Source organism: Carettochelys insculpta, chromosome 3 (assembly GCF_033958435.1).
Source record: "Carettochelys insculpta isolate YL-2023 chromosome 3, ASM3395843v1, whole genome shotgun sequence".
Lineage (NCBI taxonomy): Eukaryota > Metazoa > Chordata > Testudines > Carettochelyidae > Carettochelys > Carettochelys insculpta.
Genome location: NC_134139.1, coordinates 34878990 through 34896232, shown reverse-complemented (window position 1 = coordinate 34896232; position 17243 = coordinate 34878990). Strand labels below are relative to the sequence as shown.

At 45.3% G+C, this 17243-nt stretch overlaps 1 protein-coding gene across 1 annotated transcript in view; it reads left to right on the top strand.

Moving 5' to 3' along the window:
• HAAO (3-hydroxyanthranilate 3,4-dioxygenase) overlaps nt 1-17243 on the top strand; it is a 77669-nt gene that overhangs the window by 25878 nt on the left and 34548 nt on the right. The window contains exons 3-4 of the mRNA XM_074988533.1: nt 16015-16098; nt 17012-17118. Of these exons, the coding sequence (XP_074844634.1) occupies nt 16015-16098; nt 17012-17118 (191 nt within the window). The remainder of the gene's footprint in view (nt 1-16014; nt 16099-17011; nt 17119-17243) is intronic.

Sequence of the window (17243 nt, the reverse complement as noted above, 5' to 3'; positions counted from 1 at the left end):
AGGAAGAAGTTTGGCCTTTTCATGCATGGACTGCTGTCTGTCTCAGTTTTTTCCCATCTTAATGCTGAATCCCATCTCTTTCCACTGAATGCCCTTTTTAAGTTAGGTGACTGGTTACCTGGAAAGAATCATAAGATAATTAACTTGAAGTTCCTTCGCAAATAAAAAGATATTTTTCATTCCTTAACTGTACACATTTTGTGACAACAGACAAAAGCAATTACATCTCTTGTATAACAGCAGGCTCTTAAGTATGCTTTTTGACTGCATCTACAATCAAGTCAAGTGTGAGATTCCCAGGAGCAGTTATACTCATATTAGCTGTCATTGAGCTAGCCAATGAAAATTAGCAGTGTAGTCAAAAGAAGCTTCCCTCTAAGGTTTTTCCATCCATGTGTGGAATAAATTTTATTATCCACACTGGTGCACATGTGGTTGTACACCACCAATGGAAACACACGTTACCAACTGTGGGACTCTGAGGGTGCTCTGCTAATCAGCCATGAGGTACTTGAATTTCTCCTGGGTGGCTTCCCAAGCACACAGCTTACAGGGAGCACTGGTTATAGCAGCCTGGGCAGTGGCAGAACAAGCTAGCCACCATGAGTATGTGCCTACAGGATCAGGGTAGCTTTATACTCAGCAGTTATCCCATGTTCCTATAGCCAGTGCCAGTGCTACCATGGCTAGAGCATGCTAGCTGTTATCAAGTATCAATAGCAAGTATATCAACTCAAGTTGGGAATCACACCCCCAGATCCAAGTGAGAACATACCCTTCATTGTTCTTTCACTTGTTTAATACTAAATTAGCTTTTCCTGAAGAGACATTTTTTACACTTTTATTGCAGGAAATCAAATGGTTAGGAATCTCAGCCTGGATACAATAAATATGACCACATCTTCACATGGGCAGCCCAATTTTCAAACTTTGGCTATGTAATAGGATATCTAAATGTGTATGTAGTTGCTCAATTCAGAATTTAGGAGAAGAATACTCATTTGCACAAGTAAGTGACAAGCTGAGGCCCAAAATGTGTGTCCTGTTAAGGAGCTCATATTTAAAAGCTGGGCCCACCATCTTTATGTGAATGTAACAGCACTATTGTATATATAAAGATAATTTGTGGTGGCAACTTACTGTAAGCAGCACTACTTATAAGAGTTTAATGTTTCAATGATTTGAAAACTTAAAGACATTGATACTTACCAGGTTGGAGGGAATTCCAAGCAGACATGTTGGCTTGGGAATGAAGGTACTATTACGGCTGTTTAATCTGCTAGGTTCATTCTGCCATGTACAGAAACAACATGCTTCTCATACATAGTTCAGAGTTCGGTGATAATTTTAGAAAGGGTCATCTGTGTTTTTCTAGCCCAGTGCTTTGCAGCCTGCCGGTCACATTACTGGTGGGATTCGCCAGCATGTCAGGGTTTGTTAGAATGCTCCCATTCTTGGAACTGATATTCTTAGCTTCAAGCCATTTCTTATAGCATTGTCTTCAACCATACTCTGTAGCATCCCTCATCTTGGATTGTTTTCCCTCCAATCATTTATAGATAGTGGAGTTAGAGCATCCAGTTTATCAGAGATGGGTCTGAACTATCACTCAAACTTTAAACAATTTGGCTCTAACTTGTGTGAGTTGGGCCCACAACTATAGCATACTCATCTTCAATACAGTCACTCACAGCTTAACATTGTAGGTATGTTCCTGAAAAATGCTACATTAAGCAAAATGATATTGAGCAAATCCAATTTCCCCATAAGAATTAATGTAAATGGGGTGTGAGTAAGGTTCTAGAAAAAAATTTTTCAGCACACAAAAAGCAGCATAGATCTCTGCCAAACCTTCATAAATCTTCATTAACTACCCACCAGAATAAGTTAAAAAAACAAATTGACAGGGCCAGGCAAATACCCAGAAACCAGCTACTCCAAGATAGCCCCAAAAAAGTCAACAACAGAACACTCATTATTACCTACAGCCCCCAACTCAAACCACTGCAACGCATCATTAAAGAACTATAACCTATCCTAAATCACGATGCCACACTCCAGAAGGCCTGAGGTGACAGGCCTGTTCTCTCCTATAGACAACCTCCCAACCTTATGAGGATTATCACTAGCAACCACAGACTATACCACAATACTACCAGTCTTGGAACTTTTGCTTGCAACAAGCCCCATTGCCAGCTTTGTCCACATACCTATTCTGGAGATATCATCACTGGACCCAACCAAGTTAATTACATAATCAGGGGCACATTCTCCTGTTCCTCAACTAACATCAACATGTGGCAGCAATGCCCACACACTATGTATGGTAAGGTCTCAGAGTACACAAATCCAGAGTATGCGACCCCGCTCTTACACAGCTGACCCCCAATTCATACAGTAATCCCTCGATTTATGCGGATTCATGTTGTGTGAACCTCGCTTTAATGCAAGTTTTGCACAATGTGAAGCTGTTAGGCGTGAATCTGGGAAGGGTAAAGGGAACGCTTCCAGCCTGCCTAGCTGCCTGCCCATGCGGGAAGCCAGGCAGGCTAAAACCCCCTTCCTCCTGCTTCCCAGAGCAGCACTGCTTGACAGCATCACCCCCATTAAACCCCCTGCTGGCTCAATCCCCCCAAACCCTCCACCCCGTGGCCCCAGCTCACCCCCCTGCTTGTCCGCGTTCATCTCCCCCAGTAGGGGGCTCCAGCCACACTCCTGGGGCTCCCCTCCAATCCCTGCGGACCTGGTTTCAGCCCCTGGGCACCTGGGCCCCAACCCACCCAATCCCCGTGCAGCCCCAGTTCATGTGCGTGGGGCTCCAAAACCCCCCCGCTCAAGCACCCCACCTCAGAGCACCCCCCTTCAACCCTCTCCCTGCCTAGCTCAATCCCTCTACAGCCCCAGCTCACCCCTACGTGCACAGGACTTCCGCTTCAACCCAAACATGGGGCTCTGGCTCCCAGCCCCCAGTGCACTGCATGGGGCTCCACCCCCACAACTCATCAATCCACCCACCCGGCTCAAACCCTCCGTCCCGCAACCCCAGCTCAACCCCCCATGCACAGGGGTCCAACTTTCATTCACCGCCAGCATGCACAGGGGCTCTAACCCCCATCAGCTCAACCCATCCACGCTCCGGTTCACCCCCGTTCAATCCCCCCTCCATCCAGCTCACACGTCCCCACCAAGTCCCCATCTCACCCAACCCCTGGCATGCTCAAGGCTCCAGCTGTCATCTGCTGCAGGCACATGAGGATCTACCTCCCCAGCTAGCCCCCCGCCACCCCAGTTCACACCATTCACTCTCCCCCAAAACTCCGTGGCCCCAGCTCACACCCCCGGCACATGGGGCTCCAGCTTCCACCTGCACCTGGGGCTCCCGGCACATGGAGCTCCAGCTCTAACCCCATCTCCCCACTACCCCTGCAGCCTTGCCCACAACCCTCAGCGGGGCTCAACACCTGCCCCAACTCCCTGCTGCCCAGCTCCAATCCCCTGCATACCCCAGCTCAGTTCCACCCTCCCACCCCAGCTCCCCCGCAGCCCTAACACACCTCAGGCTTAAGCCCCTCAGCTCCCGCCCAGGCCCCCAACCCACGCCCCCAAAACCCTCCCTGACTTATGCAAAATTCAAGGTATGCGAGGGTTGTCTCCTATGCAAACCCTCACATACCTCGAGGGATTACTGTATCGTGGGCAAACTGCAAACACTCTTCACCAAAAAATGAATGGACACAGAGCAGACATCAAATATCTCCAAATACACAAACCTGTCACCGAGCACGTTGATGGAGTGGGCCATTCTGTTAAAGACCTGAGAGTTTGTGTTCTGGGGAACAGGGACTTTAACAACCATCTACAGAGAGAAGGTTCGGAACTAACATTCATATTCAAATTCGACACATAACACGTTGTTTGAACAGGGGTGGCAACTACCCGACCTGTTACAAGGACTCTTTCACATACTTTGATGTTTGACCTAACACTTACTTCCCCACCCCACATCCCCTCATCTCTGCTCTTCTGTCTGATTTGCCAACCTTGATTACAATTTTTCTGATTTGACAACCTTACGAACAATTTTTGGACCCCTGTGCTCTACATATCGAGTCTGTTCTGGTATGGCTATAAATCTGAAGAAGTGGGTCCATCCCACGAAAGCTCATCACCTAATAAATTATTTTGTTAGTCTTTAAAGAGCTGTATGACTGCTTGTTTGTTTTGATACATATACACAGGATAAGTTGTAAACAGTTTACTTCCGTACAAAGCAATGATGATTGTGAAGCTTGGCTGCAGGGATGGAGTCAGAGGGTGGAAAACTTCCCAGGCAACGTCTTGCTGCTAAATGATGAACTAGCACTTGGCTGAGTTCTCAAAGGTTAATATATTGTTAATATAACCTCAAACCCTAGAGTGCAAACTCAAGCAGGCAGGAGGAAACACAATAGATGAACAGCATTGCCTGCAAACACTCCCCTGAGAAAATGAATATGGTGATGGTCAACCTATATTAACCCACTGGAGTGTGCCACTCTGTCCTCTGGGCAGTACATACATAGCTGTGGAGTACCAATGTGTGTGTGACATAGACACATACACACTTTGGCTACATCTACACGTGAAGCCAACATCGAAATAGCTTATTTCGATGTAGCAACATCAAAATAGGCTATTTCAATGAATAACGTCTACACGTCCTCCAGGGCTGGCAACGTCGATGTTCAACTTCGACGTTGCACGGCACCACATCGAAATAGGTGCTGCGAGGGTACGTCTACACGCCAAAGTAGCACACATCGAAATAAGGGTGCCAGGCACAGCTGCAGACAGGGTCACAGGGCGGACTCAACAGCAAGCCGCTCCCTTAAAGGGCCCCTCCCAGACAGAGTTGCACTAAACAACACAAGATACACAGAGCTGACAACTGGTTGCAGACCCTGTGCCTGCAGCATGGATCCCCAGCTGCCACAGCAGCAGCCAGAAGCCCTGGGCTAAGGGCTGCTGCCCACGGTGACCATAGAGCCCCGCAGGGGCTGGAGAGAGAGCATCTCTCAACCCCCCAGCTGATGGCCGCCATGGAGGACCCGGCAATTTCGACGTTGCGGGACGCGGATCGTCTACACGGTCCCTACTTCGACATTGAACATCGAAGTAGGGCGCTATTCCAATCCCCTCATGAGGTTAGCGACTTCGACGTCTCGCCGCCTAACGTCGAAGTTAACTTCGAAATAGCGCCCGACGCGTGTAGCCGCGACGGGCGCTATTTCGAAGTTAGTGCCGCTACTTCGAAGTAGCGTGCACGTGTAGACACAGCTTTTAAGTGAGAGAAAGGCAGATGCTCACTGTGGCTGTGTCTACACGTGCCCCAAACTTCGAAATGGCCATGCAAATGGCCATTTCGAAGTTTACTAATGAAGCGCTGAAATGCATATTCAGCGCTTCATTAGCATGCGGGCGGCAGCCGCGCTTCGAAATGGACGCTCCTTGCCGCCGCGCGGCGCGTCCAAACGGGGCTCCTTTTCGAAAGGACACCGCCTACTTCGAAGTCCCCTTATTCCAATGAGCTCATGGGAATAAGGGGACTTCGAAGTAGGCAGCATCCTTTCGAAAAGGAGCCCCGTCTGGACGTGCCGCGCGGCGGCAAAGAGCATCAATTTCGAAGCGCGGCTGCCGCCCGCATGCTAATGAAGCGCTGAATATGCATTTCAGCGCTTCATTAGTAAACTTCGAAATGGCCATTTGCATGGCCATTTCGAAGTTTGGGGCACATGTAGACATAGCCTGTGTGTGTATATGTGTATTTGAGCTACAGGCAGAGTACAACTCAAGATTTAGGGCTCCTTTCACTTGGACTTAGCCCTACACTTAAGTTTTTCTGATACAGCTATAGCTTCCTAATTTAGGAAGGCCCTGTATCAGCAAAAGCATTGTTGTTCCAGCCTATCTGCATCTATACTGGGGCTTTTGTCAGCACAGAAATGTAGCCAAAAATCAATCAGTCAATCAATCCTACTTTTAGCCAACATTGCTATAGCTGCAAAAGCTTCCTGTGGAGACCTGATCTTACATTCAGCAATCCAGCAAGGGGCAATCCTTGGAGCCAGGGATCAGCCAGGTGCAGCGACATCTGGCCACATCCCTTTTTCTTAGCGTCCCTGCAACGAAGGAGTGTTGGGAGGGGGGCTTCATAGAGCTGTCACCACAACATCTGCACATCCAACGGACTTCCCTGAACATGGGGCATCACTGGGGACTGGATTTATTAGCATCCTGGCTGCTTTGTGCTGCCTGAATGGGAGCAAAATTCTAGCATCCTATATCTTTTAATTCCTCCTTTTGTGATATTTCCCAGAGTTCCCAGAAAAAAATTCTATCCCAGAATGAGACGTGGCATGTGAAAAGTGAAGGGACTGGTTTGTTTCAGGGGAAGTCAGTGAGAGGTGAAGACCATGCTCATGATGAAACTTGACTAACTGTGGTTAATGATCATCAGAAATAGTTACCTGGCTTCAGATTTTTATTACAGCATTTTGTGTGTTTTGTTTGTTTGGCAGACCGTTTAGTCAGCAAAGTGGAAAAAGGCCTTTTGCAGTCCATAATATTTTAACACCTGATCTGTCTAGCTGTAGAAGTACTTTAAATAATGGATTGTTTGTTTTCAAATGAGGGGAAAAATGCTCCTCCTTCAATCAGTGGAGAAGAGGCTCCATTCACATCAGAAGCAGTTTTCCTGAAATAGTTTTGCTGCCTAAGATTGGTGGAATAAGGATTGGCTAGTGTCTAGGTTTCACAGGTGACTGATGCACAAGAGCAAAGAAAAATATTTTTTCTCCCCTTTTCACCCAGTTGCTTTTCCAGATATCTATATCTATATCATATCATATAGAACTGGAATGTGATGCTTGAAAATCTTGGGGATGGAAAGGGATAGAAAATCACTTTATTCTTTGCTCATATATATCAGTCACCTGGACAGCACCCAAATTCTACTGCCACATCAGAATAAGTTTTGCTCTGTAAATTCATTTAGTTCTTGATTATCAGACACATGATGCATGCCAATTCAGGGACCAATCCTGCAAGGTGCTGAGAAGCCCCATTTCTAATCTGGCAGAACTGGAGGCACTCAGGTCCTACTCAGTTAATTCTCATGTGCAAAGCAGTGAAGCAGAATTCTGAACCTCTGAAGAATGAACTTTCATTCTTGACCACTCCTTTAATGCACTCTTCCTGGAGCTAGGCCCCAAGGTGACAGTGAGGAAGCCAGTTCTTTTTACTTGCCTCCTCCGGTGAAACATAGCCCAGACAAGAAAAGCAGCAGTATTGCAAAGAGCGGTAGACTCTCTTCAAGGCCACTGTGATGGTTTGGACCCCCTGAGATACCACTTAATGAGCTGAGATACTGCTAAGTCAGCCAGTTCTGCCAGCCTGGGTCCCCTTTAGGTGGTCTCACTGAGCTAGGCATTAAAACCTCCTCCATCAATGCCCACAGGCAGGGCTACACTCAGTGTCAGAAGATAAAGCTCTGGGAAGACTCATCTTAAAGGGATTTCCCCAGCACCCATGTGTTGACCCCCATTAGGATACAAACCCCAGCTTATATGAAATTCACCTCCTCCCTCAATGTGGAGGAAGGTATGCAGAGTATCCTGCTCCCCGTTAGAAAGTACATAAACTGGGTTATATTATAAACCAGAAATGAGCTTATTAACTATAAACACAAATATTTTAAGTGGCCAAAGAGCGAGCATACAGAACAAAGCGGTTTGCTAGGAAAATCAAGCAAAGTGTGTGAACTAAGCTCAATTCACTGAAGAAACTGGTTACTAATAATAATTCCTCACCTTAGATATTGTGTTAGTTAGAGTACTTCACAGGCCAGATTTGGGCTGGTTTTAGTGGTTCCTCTACCCAAGTACAAGTCCTTTTGTTTCCAAGTGTTTTCAAGAGTCTCTTTCGGTGGGGAGCCAGGGGAGAAGCAAACTGAAGCCCATCATTGTTTTCCTCCCCCATCTTATGTAGAATTTCCATAAGGCAGGAATACTTTGTCTGATTCCATCCCTTCCCCCCAGTCTGTGGAAGAGTTCATCAGTCTAAGGTGCAGGTGAGCATCAGGTGACAAGGTAACCTGACTCTAGTATCTTATCATCCATATTTTGGTTTTCCATCATAGTCCTCAAAGTAGCAGCAATGGAAGTGACCCAAAACAGCAAATGTGAAATACAGATACCCATGTCAATATTCCTAACATCAAACACAAATATGATACTTGCACATGAATGGGATAATCACATTCAGTAAATCATAACCTTTCCAAAGGTATCTTACATGAGCCCTCTTGCCTAAAGTATATCTCAGTTATGGCACATTGTTAAAGAATATGGAATATGATGCCTCAGCACTTTCCTCCTTTTTGGAACTGGAATGCCATCTATTGTCTTTGGAAGAGCCAATAAATCCATGAGGTGAGAGACTGCAGGTAGGAAGGACTGCAGCAGCGGCAGGCATCCATCACAGTCACAACAGTGACTCAGCTTGAACAGCTCTTCTTTGTACTCTAATAACTTTGTAATGGGTGCTATCACCTACCTTAGGACTGCGATGGATGAGGGTGAAGCAGAGTTAAGGAGAGGAGGTAACTCTTGGACAGACCAGAAAGATCAAGGGAACTAAGTCAAAACCAAACTGCCAAGTCTCAAGATCGATTGATTAATTTCAGAAATGCTTGGCATGTGCAGGTCCCAATAGACACATTCAACACTTCTGCAATAGTAAGCCATATAGTTAAGGTAAAGGGACACTTCTGAACTGATTATAACCCTGGGAGGGCAGTGGAGATGTGAAAGGTAATAGGTAAGTATTCATAAGAAAGCAGGAAAGTTTTTCAATAACATAAATGGGCAAGTTCCAGAAGGTAAATAAGAAAGGGATCATGAGAACGGCTATACTGGATAGAAGAAAGGTCCCTCTAGACCACTATCCTGTCTTTCAGCAGGGGCAAGTGCCAGGTACCCTAGAGGGAATCAACGAAAGATGTAATCATCAGGTGATCCATCTCCTGACACCTATTCCCAGCTCAAATAAAAAACACAGGGAGAAGGATACAGGAAGAAGATTTGCAAAATTTGGAAGAATACCAAAAGCCAAATTAAATAAGAGTACAGAAAATAAAATACTTTAAATAAATCAAATCTACCCTTGTTTTCCTTCTCCTCTCTTGCCCTGTGTGTTGCCTGTCTAAACCACAGGCTTTTGGGAGCAGTGATCTGCCTAGGGTCCTCGCAGTTTGAGTAGCTTGCCTTACTTGACTTTAACCCTTGTATTCTGGTTGGAGCACGTGTCACCTATAAGCCTCCTCCATTTCACTCTGTCTCAGAACAAAACTTCTAGCTGGTGCCAGGAGTACCCCAGCTGTTGTCCTTCAGTCTCAGTAGATCTTATCCATGTTGTCCTCTTTTGCACTTTCCTTGCGGCTTCCATTGGAGAGCTTGACAGACTATGCTGGACGATGGTTTTCTGAGAATGTAGCCTAGCCATCCTCATTTTCTTCTCTTGATTTGAACATCAAGTGGCTCTGTTCCAAAGCTCCTCATTTGTGACCAAGTCTTGCCATTTGATGCAAAGGATGTACCTCAGGCATCTGTTTATAAATGTCTGTTGTTTGAGGACCTCAATGCAATTAATAAAAAAGAAAATAAAATAAAAGCTAATGGAGTAAATACAATAGCCTAGTTTCCTTTGTCTCCAGCTTGCTATGGAGAATGGACATCAGAGTCTCTCAAAACAAAGAGGCATGTACTCTGTCCACACTCACTGGAATGAGACTGCCTACACTGCCAAAAGGGTTTTCTGTGGCTGTGCAGGAAGGGTTGGATTTACTCCATGGTCTGGAGAGATTTCTACCAGCATATGGTCAACTTTTTCATTAAAGGAAAATAGTCCTGTATTTATTACTAGATACTCCTATGACTGTTGAAATGAAAGGAACATGGGCTGTAACTCTGTGAGCCATTAAACAGCTGACAGATATTCTGATAAAGTTCAGATGATATAATTAGCAGAGTAATGAACTGGATAATTACTGCCACATGTGTTCCTTAAAATATCAAATGATTTATAGGTGAATGAAATGTTCATATTTTTTCTTACAGCATTATTTTCCTGAAACTCATTTTAAAAAATAAACCCCAACTCAGTGTGAAAAGTGTTATATTACAGATGCAGAAAAACTTGAGCATAATCAAACAAACAAACTCACACCACCCCCACATACCACTATCTGCAAAACAACTCTAACAAGAGAACAGTAAATTCAAAGTTAAGGTCACTTTTCTATTCCTTTAGGGACCTGCACCATTGAATTCAAAGAGCTCTTTTCCATTGACTTGGAGCAGGGTCACAAGCAATCAAAAACATTCAACCCAGGAAAGATTCCATGATTAATCTAAGTCACAAGAAGATGAAATTCAGCCCTTTGCAGAAGGCCAGTATAAACTCTATGCACTACTTTAATCCACAAAATAGAGCTGAAGAGATGCCTAGGCCTCTGTACAGGGATGAAATTCACCCATACAGGTGTAAACAGAGCAACTTTGTGATTAGGGAGAAATTTTACAACCAGGGCACAGTGAATTGTTGTTGTTGTATTATTGTTATTAGCCTGAAAGTTGGGAGTCAGCCATTAGGAAGAGCGGCTGTGGCTGTGCCTGAGTGATTTCCCGGGACTGGGCATTAGTAGACCTTGGCCCTTTCTGTCTGCCTAGTCTATGTTTCCATGGTAATGTTCTACAGAAGCACCCTGAACAGCAGCTGTCTGCAAAATATGGCTACCAGAGAAAGCATTTCAGAAACGACTTTTCAATTTATAGCAATAGTCGCTGTCAGTCTTAAATTCTCCCCAAAAGATGTCTGTTTGAAGGGATGTATGGAGAGCAACCTTCCACTTGAGTCATTTTGTGCTGTAGGATGAGTCATCAGCCTTCTCAGTAAAATCTGTTGTGGCGTGAGTGGGGTAAAGGGCATGGGGGCGTAAATGGAACACAAGCAAAGTGGACAGATGAACAAGTCAGACCTATGTAGTGAGCGAAGCTTTCCCCTGGGGAGGCTAACCTCTGTCCTGCCTCTTCTGGTCAAGGCAATGCTCCTACTCGCCACTTTCAGCCCCATTGTGTTCCCAACTGTGGGGGACGGTGCTGAGAGCTTTGCTGGGGCCATAGGGCATGGGACTGAGAGCTCGGTCCCAGATGAGGTTGAGCTGTCAGCCCTAGATGGGACCGCAATGGAGCTCTGAATCCTTGACAGATCCCCAAATCTGGAGCCATTCCCCTGTTCTGCTCCTCCTGCCTGTGGCCTCACTCATGGCCCCATCCCATTCTACCCCTTCCGCACAGTCTCTGCCCACAGCCCCTCTCCACCTCTTCTCCCCTGCCCTCCGCCCCCACCACACACTTACTCCTTTTGGGCCCCATCTGCTGCAGATCATAGCAGGAGGAGTTTTTTCTGGGGCCCCCAAACTGGCCAAAGTTTCTGAGCACAATCTCTGTGGGCTCCAGTGGTAATCCACCACCAACCTGCCACCCACAGTGTGAGGTTTGGGCAGCTCAAGCCTCCAGTATGTGCTGCCCAGGACACCTGAACTTTAGTTATAATTTATAATGCTCAGGAGTGGCAGAAGGTCCCTGAAAGATTTAGTTGAGGTTGATCCTGCTCCGGGCAGGGGACTGGACTAGATGACCTCCTAAGGTCCCTTCCAGCCCTAGGAGTCAATGATTCTGTGAAAAGCTTGCAGGTGGGTGGTACCTTTCCCTTCCTCATGCTGTCCTTCTTCCCAAGGCCCACTCCCACGTGGCCTTTTGCCCCTGAGACTGCACCTGCCACTTACTCCTCTCCACGCCCTCCCCCACTGCTTCTCGTTACTGCAGGTAAAAACTATGTGGGGGGTGAACATGGTCCCTGTCCAGGGGTAAAAGTAACTTACGTTTCTTACAGGTACTTTTGTATCCCCTCCACCCCTTGGAGGACCTCCGGGTGAGGGCTGGGGGAAGGGAGCTGTGAAAGGACAGTACCTCTACAAAATTTTAGTGTAAGATGGAGTAGAGGGGGCTGAGGGCAGAGGGTTGGGGTGTGTGGGGGAGCAGGAGTTAGCATGGGGGAATGGGAGGCTCAGGAGTCAGGGCATAGGCCTGGGAGTGTTGGGGAGAGGCTCAGGGCAGGGACTAGGGTTGTGGCGGGATGTGTGTGCAGGAGTCAGGGCCAGAGGCTGGGGAATGTGTGCGTAGGGGGACTGGGGGGGTGGAGCTGGGGCAGTCTTGATTGCTGCCAGGTTACCTTGCCTGGCTGGTGGACAGGTCCCTCCCCCACTGCTCCTGTTTGCTGTGCTGCCACAAGGGAGCTGTGGACTGGCTGTGTGAGGGCACACTTCCTTCCCCTGGTTCTTCCTGGGCAGCAGTGCATGCCAGCGTCCAGCGAAAGAGGGACAGCAGGACTGGCACACACTCACCAGGAGCCCCGCTGGAAGCCGTATGCCTCCCTACAGTGTGCCCCAGCCAGCATCTTTCACACCTGCCCTCCTCACCTGGCTGCGCACACCATAGCCTGAAGCAGGAGCCCTGGGATGCCTGCTGGGAGGGCACACTGCAAGCTGTGCAGTGCAGACCTACAGCAGAGCACCCCAGCTGGCTCTTACTGGAGCACGCCTTGCTTTCACCTCTGTCACTGGGCCTCCCTGTTCTGGCACGCCTGTCCAATACTGATACCCGGCCCCATGAAAAGAAAAACGGGGGGATGTTTTTCAGTACAGGAATGCCCTGGACTTATGATGCCCAGCTTACGTTGGATGCCACTTAATGATTCTTGTTTTGCCAGCAAAAGCCATGGGAGAACGGCACAGATCACATGCTGAGCTTCAGCCAATCGCTGATTTCACACTTCAAGCCTTCTGATGGCTGAGCTGGGGCTGGGGAACAATCAAAAACAAGTGGCAAAGCTACCCAATAATAAGCTACTCTGGCCATGGAAGCCAATCAGACAAGCGATTGCAAGGGATCCCCTTCCAGCTTTGTTCTGGAAAGTCCAAGTGTGTGCGATAGTATAGGTTTATTTGAATGCTGTTTACCAAATAAATACACATATGTTCCTATGTTAGTTAGGTGTTATTTAGTACAAAAATCTGGGTTATTGTGAAAATAGTGTATCAAACCTTGGATCGGGAACCAATCTCCCTGTATACCATTGATTCCTCTTGGAAAAGTGGTTTTGACTTATGTTTCCACTTATAATGCAATTCTGAGGAACAAACTATATCGTAAGTCTAGGACTCCCTGTGCAACCATTATAAAAGCAGTTTTCCTTTACCATCCCACTTCCTTTTGAAGCAGACAATTCTTATTCATAAAAGTAATTTTTGACACCTTAGAGACATATCTTCACTAGGAATGCGAGAATTGGTTTGGAATCTGGCAAGAACAGATAAAATAATGTAAGGCCATTTTCTAGAATAAGAAAAAAGTTGTGGTTTTTTGGTTTGGTTTGGTTTTTAATATTCACACTTGGGAGTTTTGCTAGGATTAGAAACTGAAATACCAAAACACTGCAAATAAAGTTTTTCTCATAATGGCCTTGATTTTTATCTAGGCCTTAACCATACCTCAGGTATTATCAGTAAAATTAACACCACCAGCACTTGCATCCATTTCAAAACATACCTGGTTTGAGAGTCTGAAAGCAAATTTAAGCCACATGGAGACAGTTACAATGGCAGAGGACTGTTGGTTGGCAGTGAGAGAAGTAAAATTTCTTTATTTTTGGTCTGGTTTATACAGAATGAAGGAAATTGTGTCCCCTAATCTGGGTCACACAGAGCCCTGCTAGCAGAAGAAAAAATACATAGTTTCACTTTCTTGAGAACAGGTGTGACTCCAGGAGCTCCAGGCAGATACTACCTTATGGTCATGCATAGAGGAGCAGACTGTGGAGGGGCGATTGGAGGAGAGGGCTGGGTCTGTTGGATCTTCAGCTATGTGAATTCAGTGTCCAATATCCTCACGTACATAGCGGGAAGAGGTGTAGCAGCCGCAGAGATTAATTGCGTTAATGTACAAATGGGGTTGTGAACAAGGGCTTTGCTCCTGTTTTGGAAAGCTCAAACAAACTTCTGCGAAAAAGTGTGAAGGCCTGAGTAGTTGTGAAAGAGTGGCCATGAATATTTGAAGGCTTTCTTGAGGGCATCTGCAAATCTGGCATTTAATATTACAAACAAGTTGCAAAAGATTTTAAATTTAAAAGAGAAGCGCTTTTCAGAGGAAGTGAAATGTGGAGGAATGAGAAGTCAAATACAATAATACTCAAGCAGAACAAGTAGAATGTCACTCACTCCTAGACTGAAATGCATGAGAAATCAAATATGGCCACAATCTGCAAAGGGTTATCTCCAGATATGCACATATTACATCAAAGAGTTGCATGATTTTTAAAGGTGTTTAGGTGCCTGAAGATGCGGACTGGTACTCAGTGACATTTTCAAGAGCACCAAGTGGATTAAAAGAGACCCAGAGGATGTGTCCCTGGCCATCTTAGCTAACAGCCATTGATAGACTAGCTTTATACTCCATGAAACTTATGTGAAGGGGTAATAACACCTCCCTTTTCACTATCTCCCCACTACTCCTGATTTTATATAAGCCAATGATATGCCACTTAATCTTCTTTTTGAGATAAACAGTCCCAATTTTTAAAGTTCTCCTCAGATGGAAACTTTCTATACTAGTACTCATTTTTGTTGCCCTTCTCTATACTTCTTCCTATTCTAATACATGGTTTTTGATATGGGGCAATGAGAAAACCAGGCCATTTTCAAGGTGTTGATGTATCATAGATTTATGCAGTGGTATTATGATATTTTCTCTCTTATTATCTATCCTTTTCCTAATGGTTCCTAACATGGCTAGCTTTTTTTGACTGCTGCAGCACATTGAGCAGATGTTTTCATCCACAATGACTCCAAGATCTCTTCCTTGTTGGTAACAACTAATTTAAACCCCATCATTTTTTGTGCACTATTGGAATTTTGATTTCCAATTAACTTTAATCTGTGGCCTAGTAGTGAAAATTTGATCTGCAGGATTTCTTTCCTGCCTTTCTTCATATCACTGATATCTTCATGCACCACAACCGCCAGCTTCTCCCCAGCACTGCATGTAAGTCTATCTAGATGTCTTTAGAGGTCTGCATCTTCAAACCTGGCAGGTAATTCATCCAGTTATTGTAAATCCACCGATCTATATTTCTAACAATTGAATCCTTCATTACTATTACCTGTCTCTCCCTAATAATTGGGGACCATAAAAGAGAATACTATGACACCCTCTAGAAGTAGGGGCCCAACTGTGGGATTGTTTTCCTGATCTCCAGCTTGATGTCTCCTTCCCTGAGACTTTCATCCTCCTCTTCACCACACAGAAAGTCAAGACTCAGTGTAGGACCTCCCTATTGTGTCCCTGATAGTCTTGTCCATGTACTTCTGTGCCTCCTTTAGCTCCTTCAGTTCTGCCGCTCTGGTATTCAAAGCCTGTATTCAGTCCATGAGGGGCATCAGTTGTTAGCAACAAATGCACACATATTACTCCTGCTCACAGTGCATGCAATGATACATGCTGCATTCAGTGTAATAAACTGGACAGCCCCCCTGCTGCTGGAATTCTGCCTCCATTGTTTATATTCTTGCTCGGGGAAGGATTATTTGTTTGTTCTTCTGTTGGGGAGGGAGGTTTATTGGTCTAAGTTTGCAGTATATTTGTGAGGTGTTTCAGACTCTCATGCTCCCTCTCTAAACTCTCTCACAAAATTCCCCTGATTGCTACCTCCTCTGGTCATTTAGGTTTGTACTCCTGTTCTCCCTGAATTAGTACTGCCCCCTTGTGAGGAGATCTTTAGGGAATTAGGGATCACAAGATTGCCAGCTAGAGCCTTGTTATTAAGCTCACATGCCTTAATGTCATTTTTTCTACACTACAGTTATTTTACCAGGTGGAAGGAGACATGTGCTTGAAGATAATTGAAAATGGAAAGCACAGAGATATCCACATCCGAGAAGGGGAGGTAAACAGGGGTTTGTTCTTGTCATTACTGCACATATGTGTTAAACGCCTGTCATAACAATTACTTCAAAGCAACCTTCCACGGCAGAGCAAGACAAAATAATGATCAGGTAATGATTCATAATACTGTGAGTTCAATATAATAGTTGCAATTCTAAAAGGCACCAAGCCATTGCACAAACTATATATTGCACATAACGTTTCAGTGAAAAGCAGCAACAACTGGCATAGAAAGTGGCAGCCAGACACCACACTGCAGATCATATGGCGGAAGGAACATTTTGTCTCAGGACACGGGCAAAGCATTGTTCACTTATTTATGAAGTCTCATGTTTTAACCAAAACACTACCCTATTTAGGTAGAAAGCTGCTTGAAAACAAGTTTATGACCAAACTACAGTGACAGACCACATTTTGTCTTCTTTCTCTCCAAGCAAGCACTTCCCATTAGTGGCTGGGTCTGGAGAGAACCACATGCCCTTCCAATCAATGACAAACATTTGCCATATTGGAGGAACAGTAATGGGACTAATTTAGCAATCCTAATATGCTATCATCAAACTTTCCTTTAATTTTACAGCTCAGACATGACAGTTCTTTCTAGATCTCAGGTAGGGTGACCAGTTGATTCTTAGTTTTAATTGTCTAACAGCAACTGGAAGGAGTTCCCCTCAATATCCGAGAAGACAGTGCCTGCTGCTGAATGAAAGGTTGTCATTAACAGCACACTAACGTGACAAAGCTAGCAACTGCATCTGTTTTGCTGCTGGTATCAAGGTGAACACAGTTGCCAAGAAACATCGTATCAACAGGGGTAGAGGAAAAGGGGGAGGATGAACAAAGGCCAGCAAAAAAGAAAATAAACCTGCATGATGCTGTTATAGTTATTTCTTCTGATATCTTTGTCTGGGCAGATGCTTCTCTTACCCGCCAGGATACCACATTCTCCTCAAAGATATGCAAAGACGGTGGGACTTGTGTTTGAGAGGAAAAGGTTAAACACGGAAACAGATGGACTCAGGTGAAGTGCAGTTTTCTGCTTTGGACATGTAGCTATCCTGTTAAACATCAAAATATGAGTTACTGTTCCACAACAGTGTTGTACTTTACTTCTTCCTGGCAAATTATCAATGAAAATTATCTGTA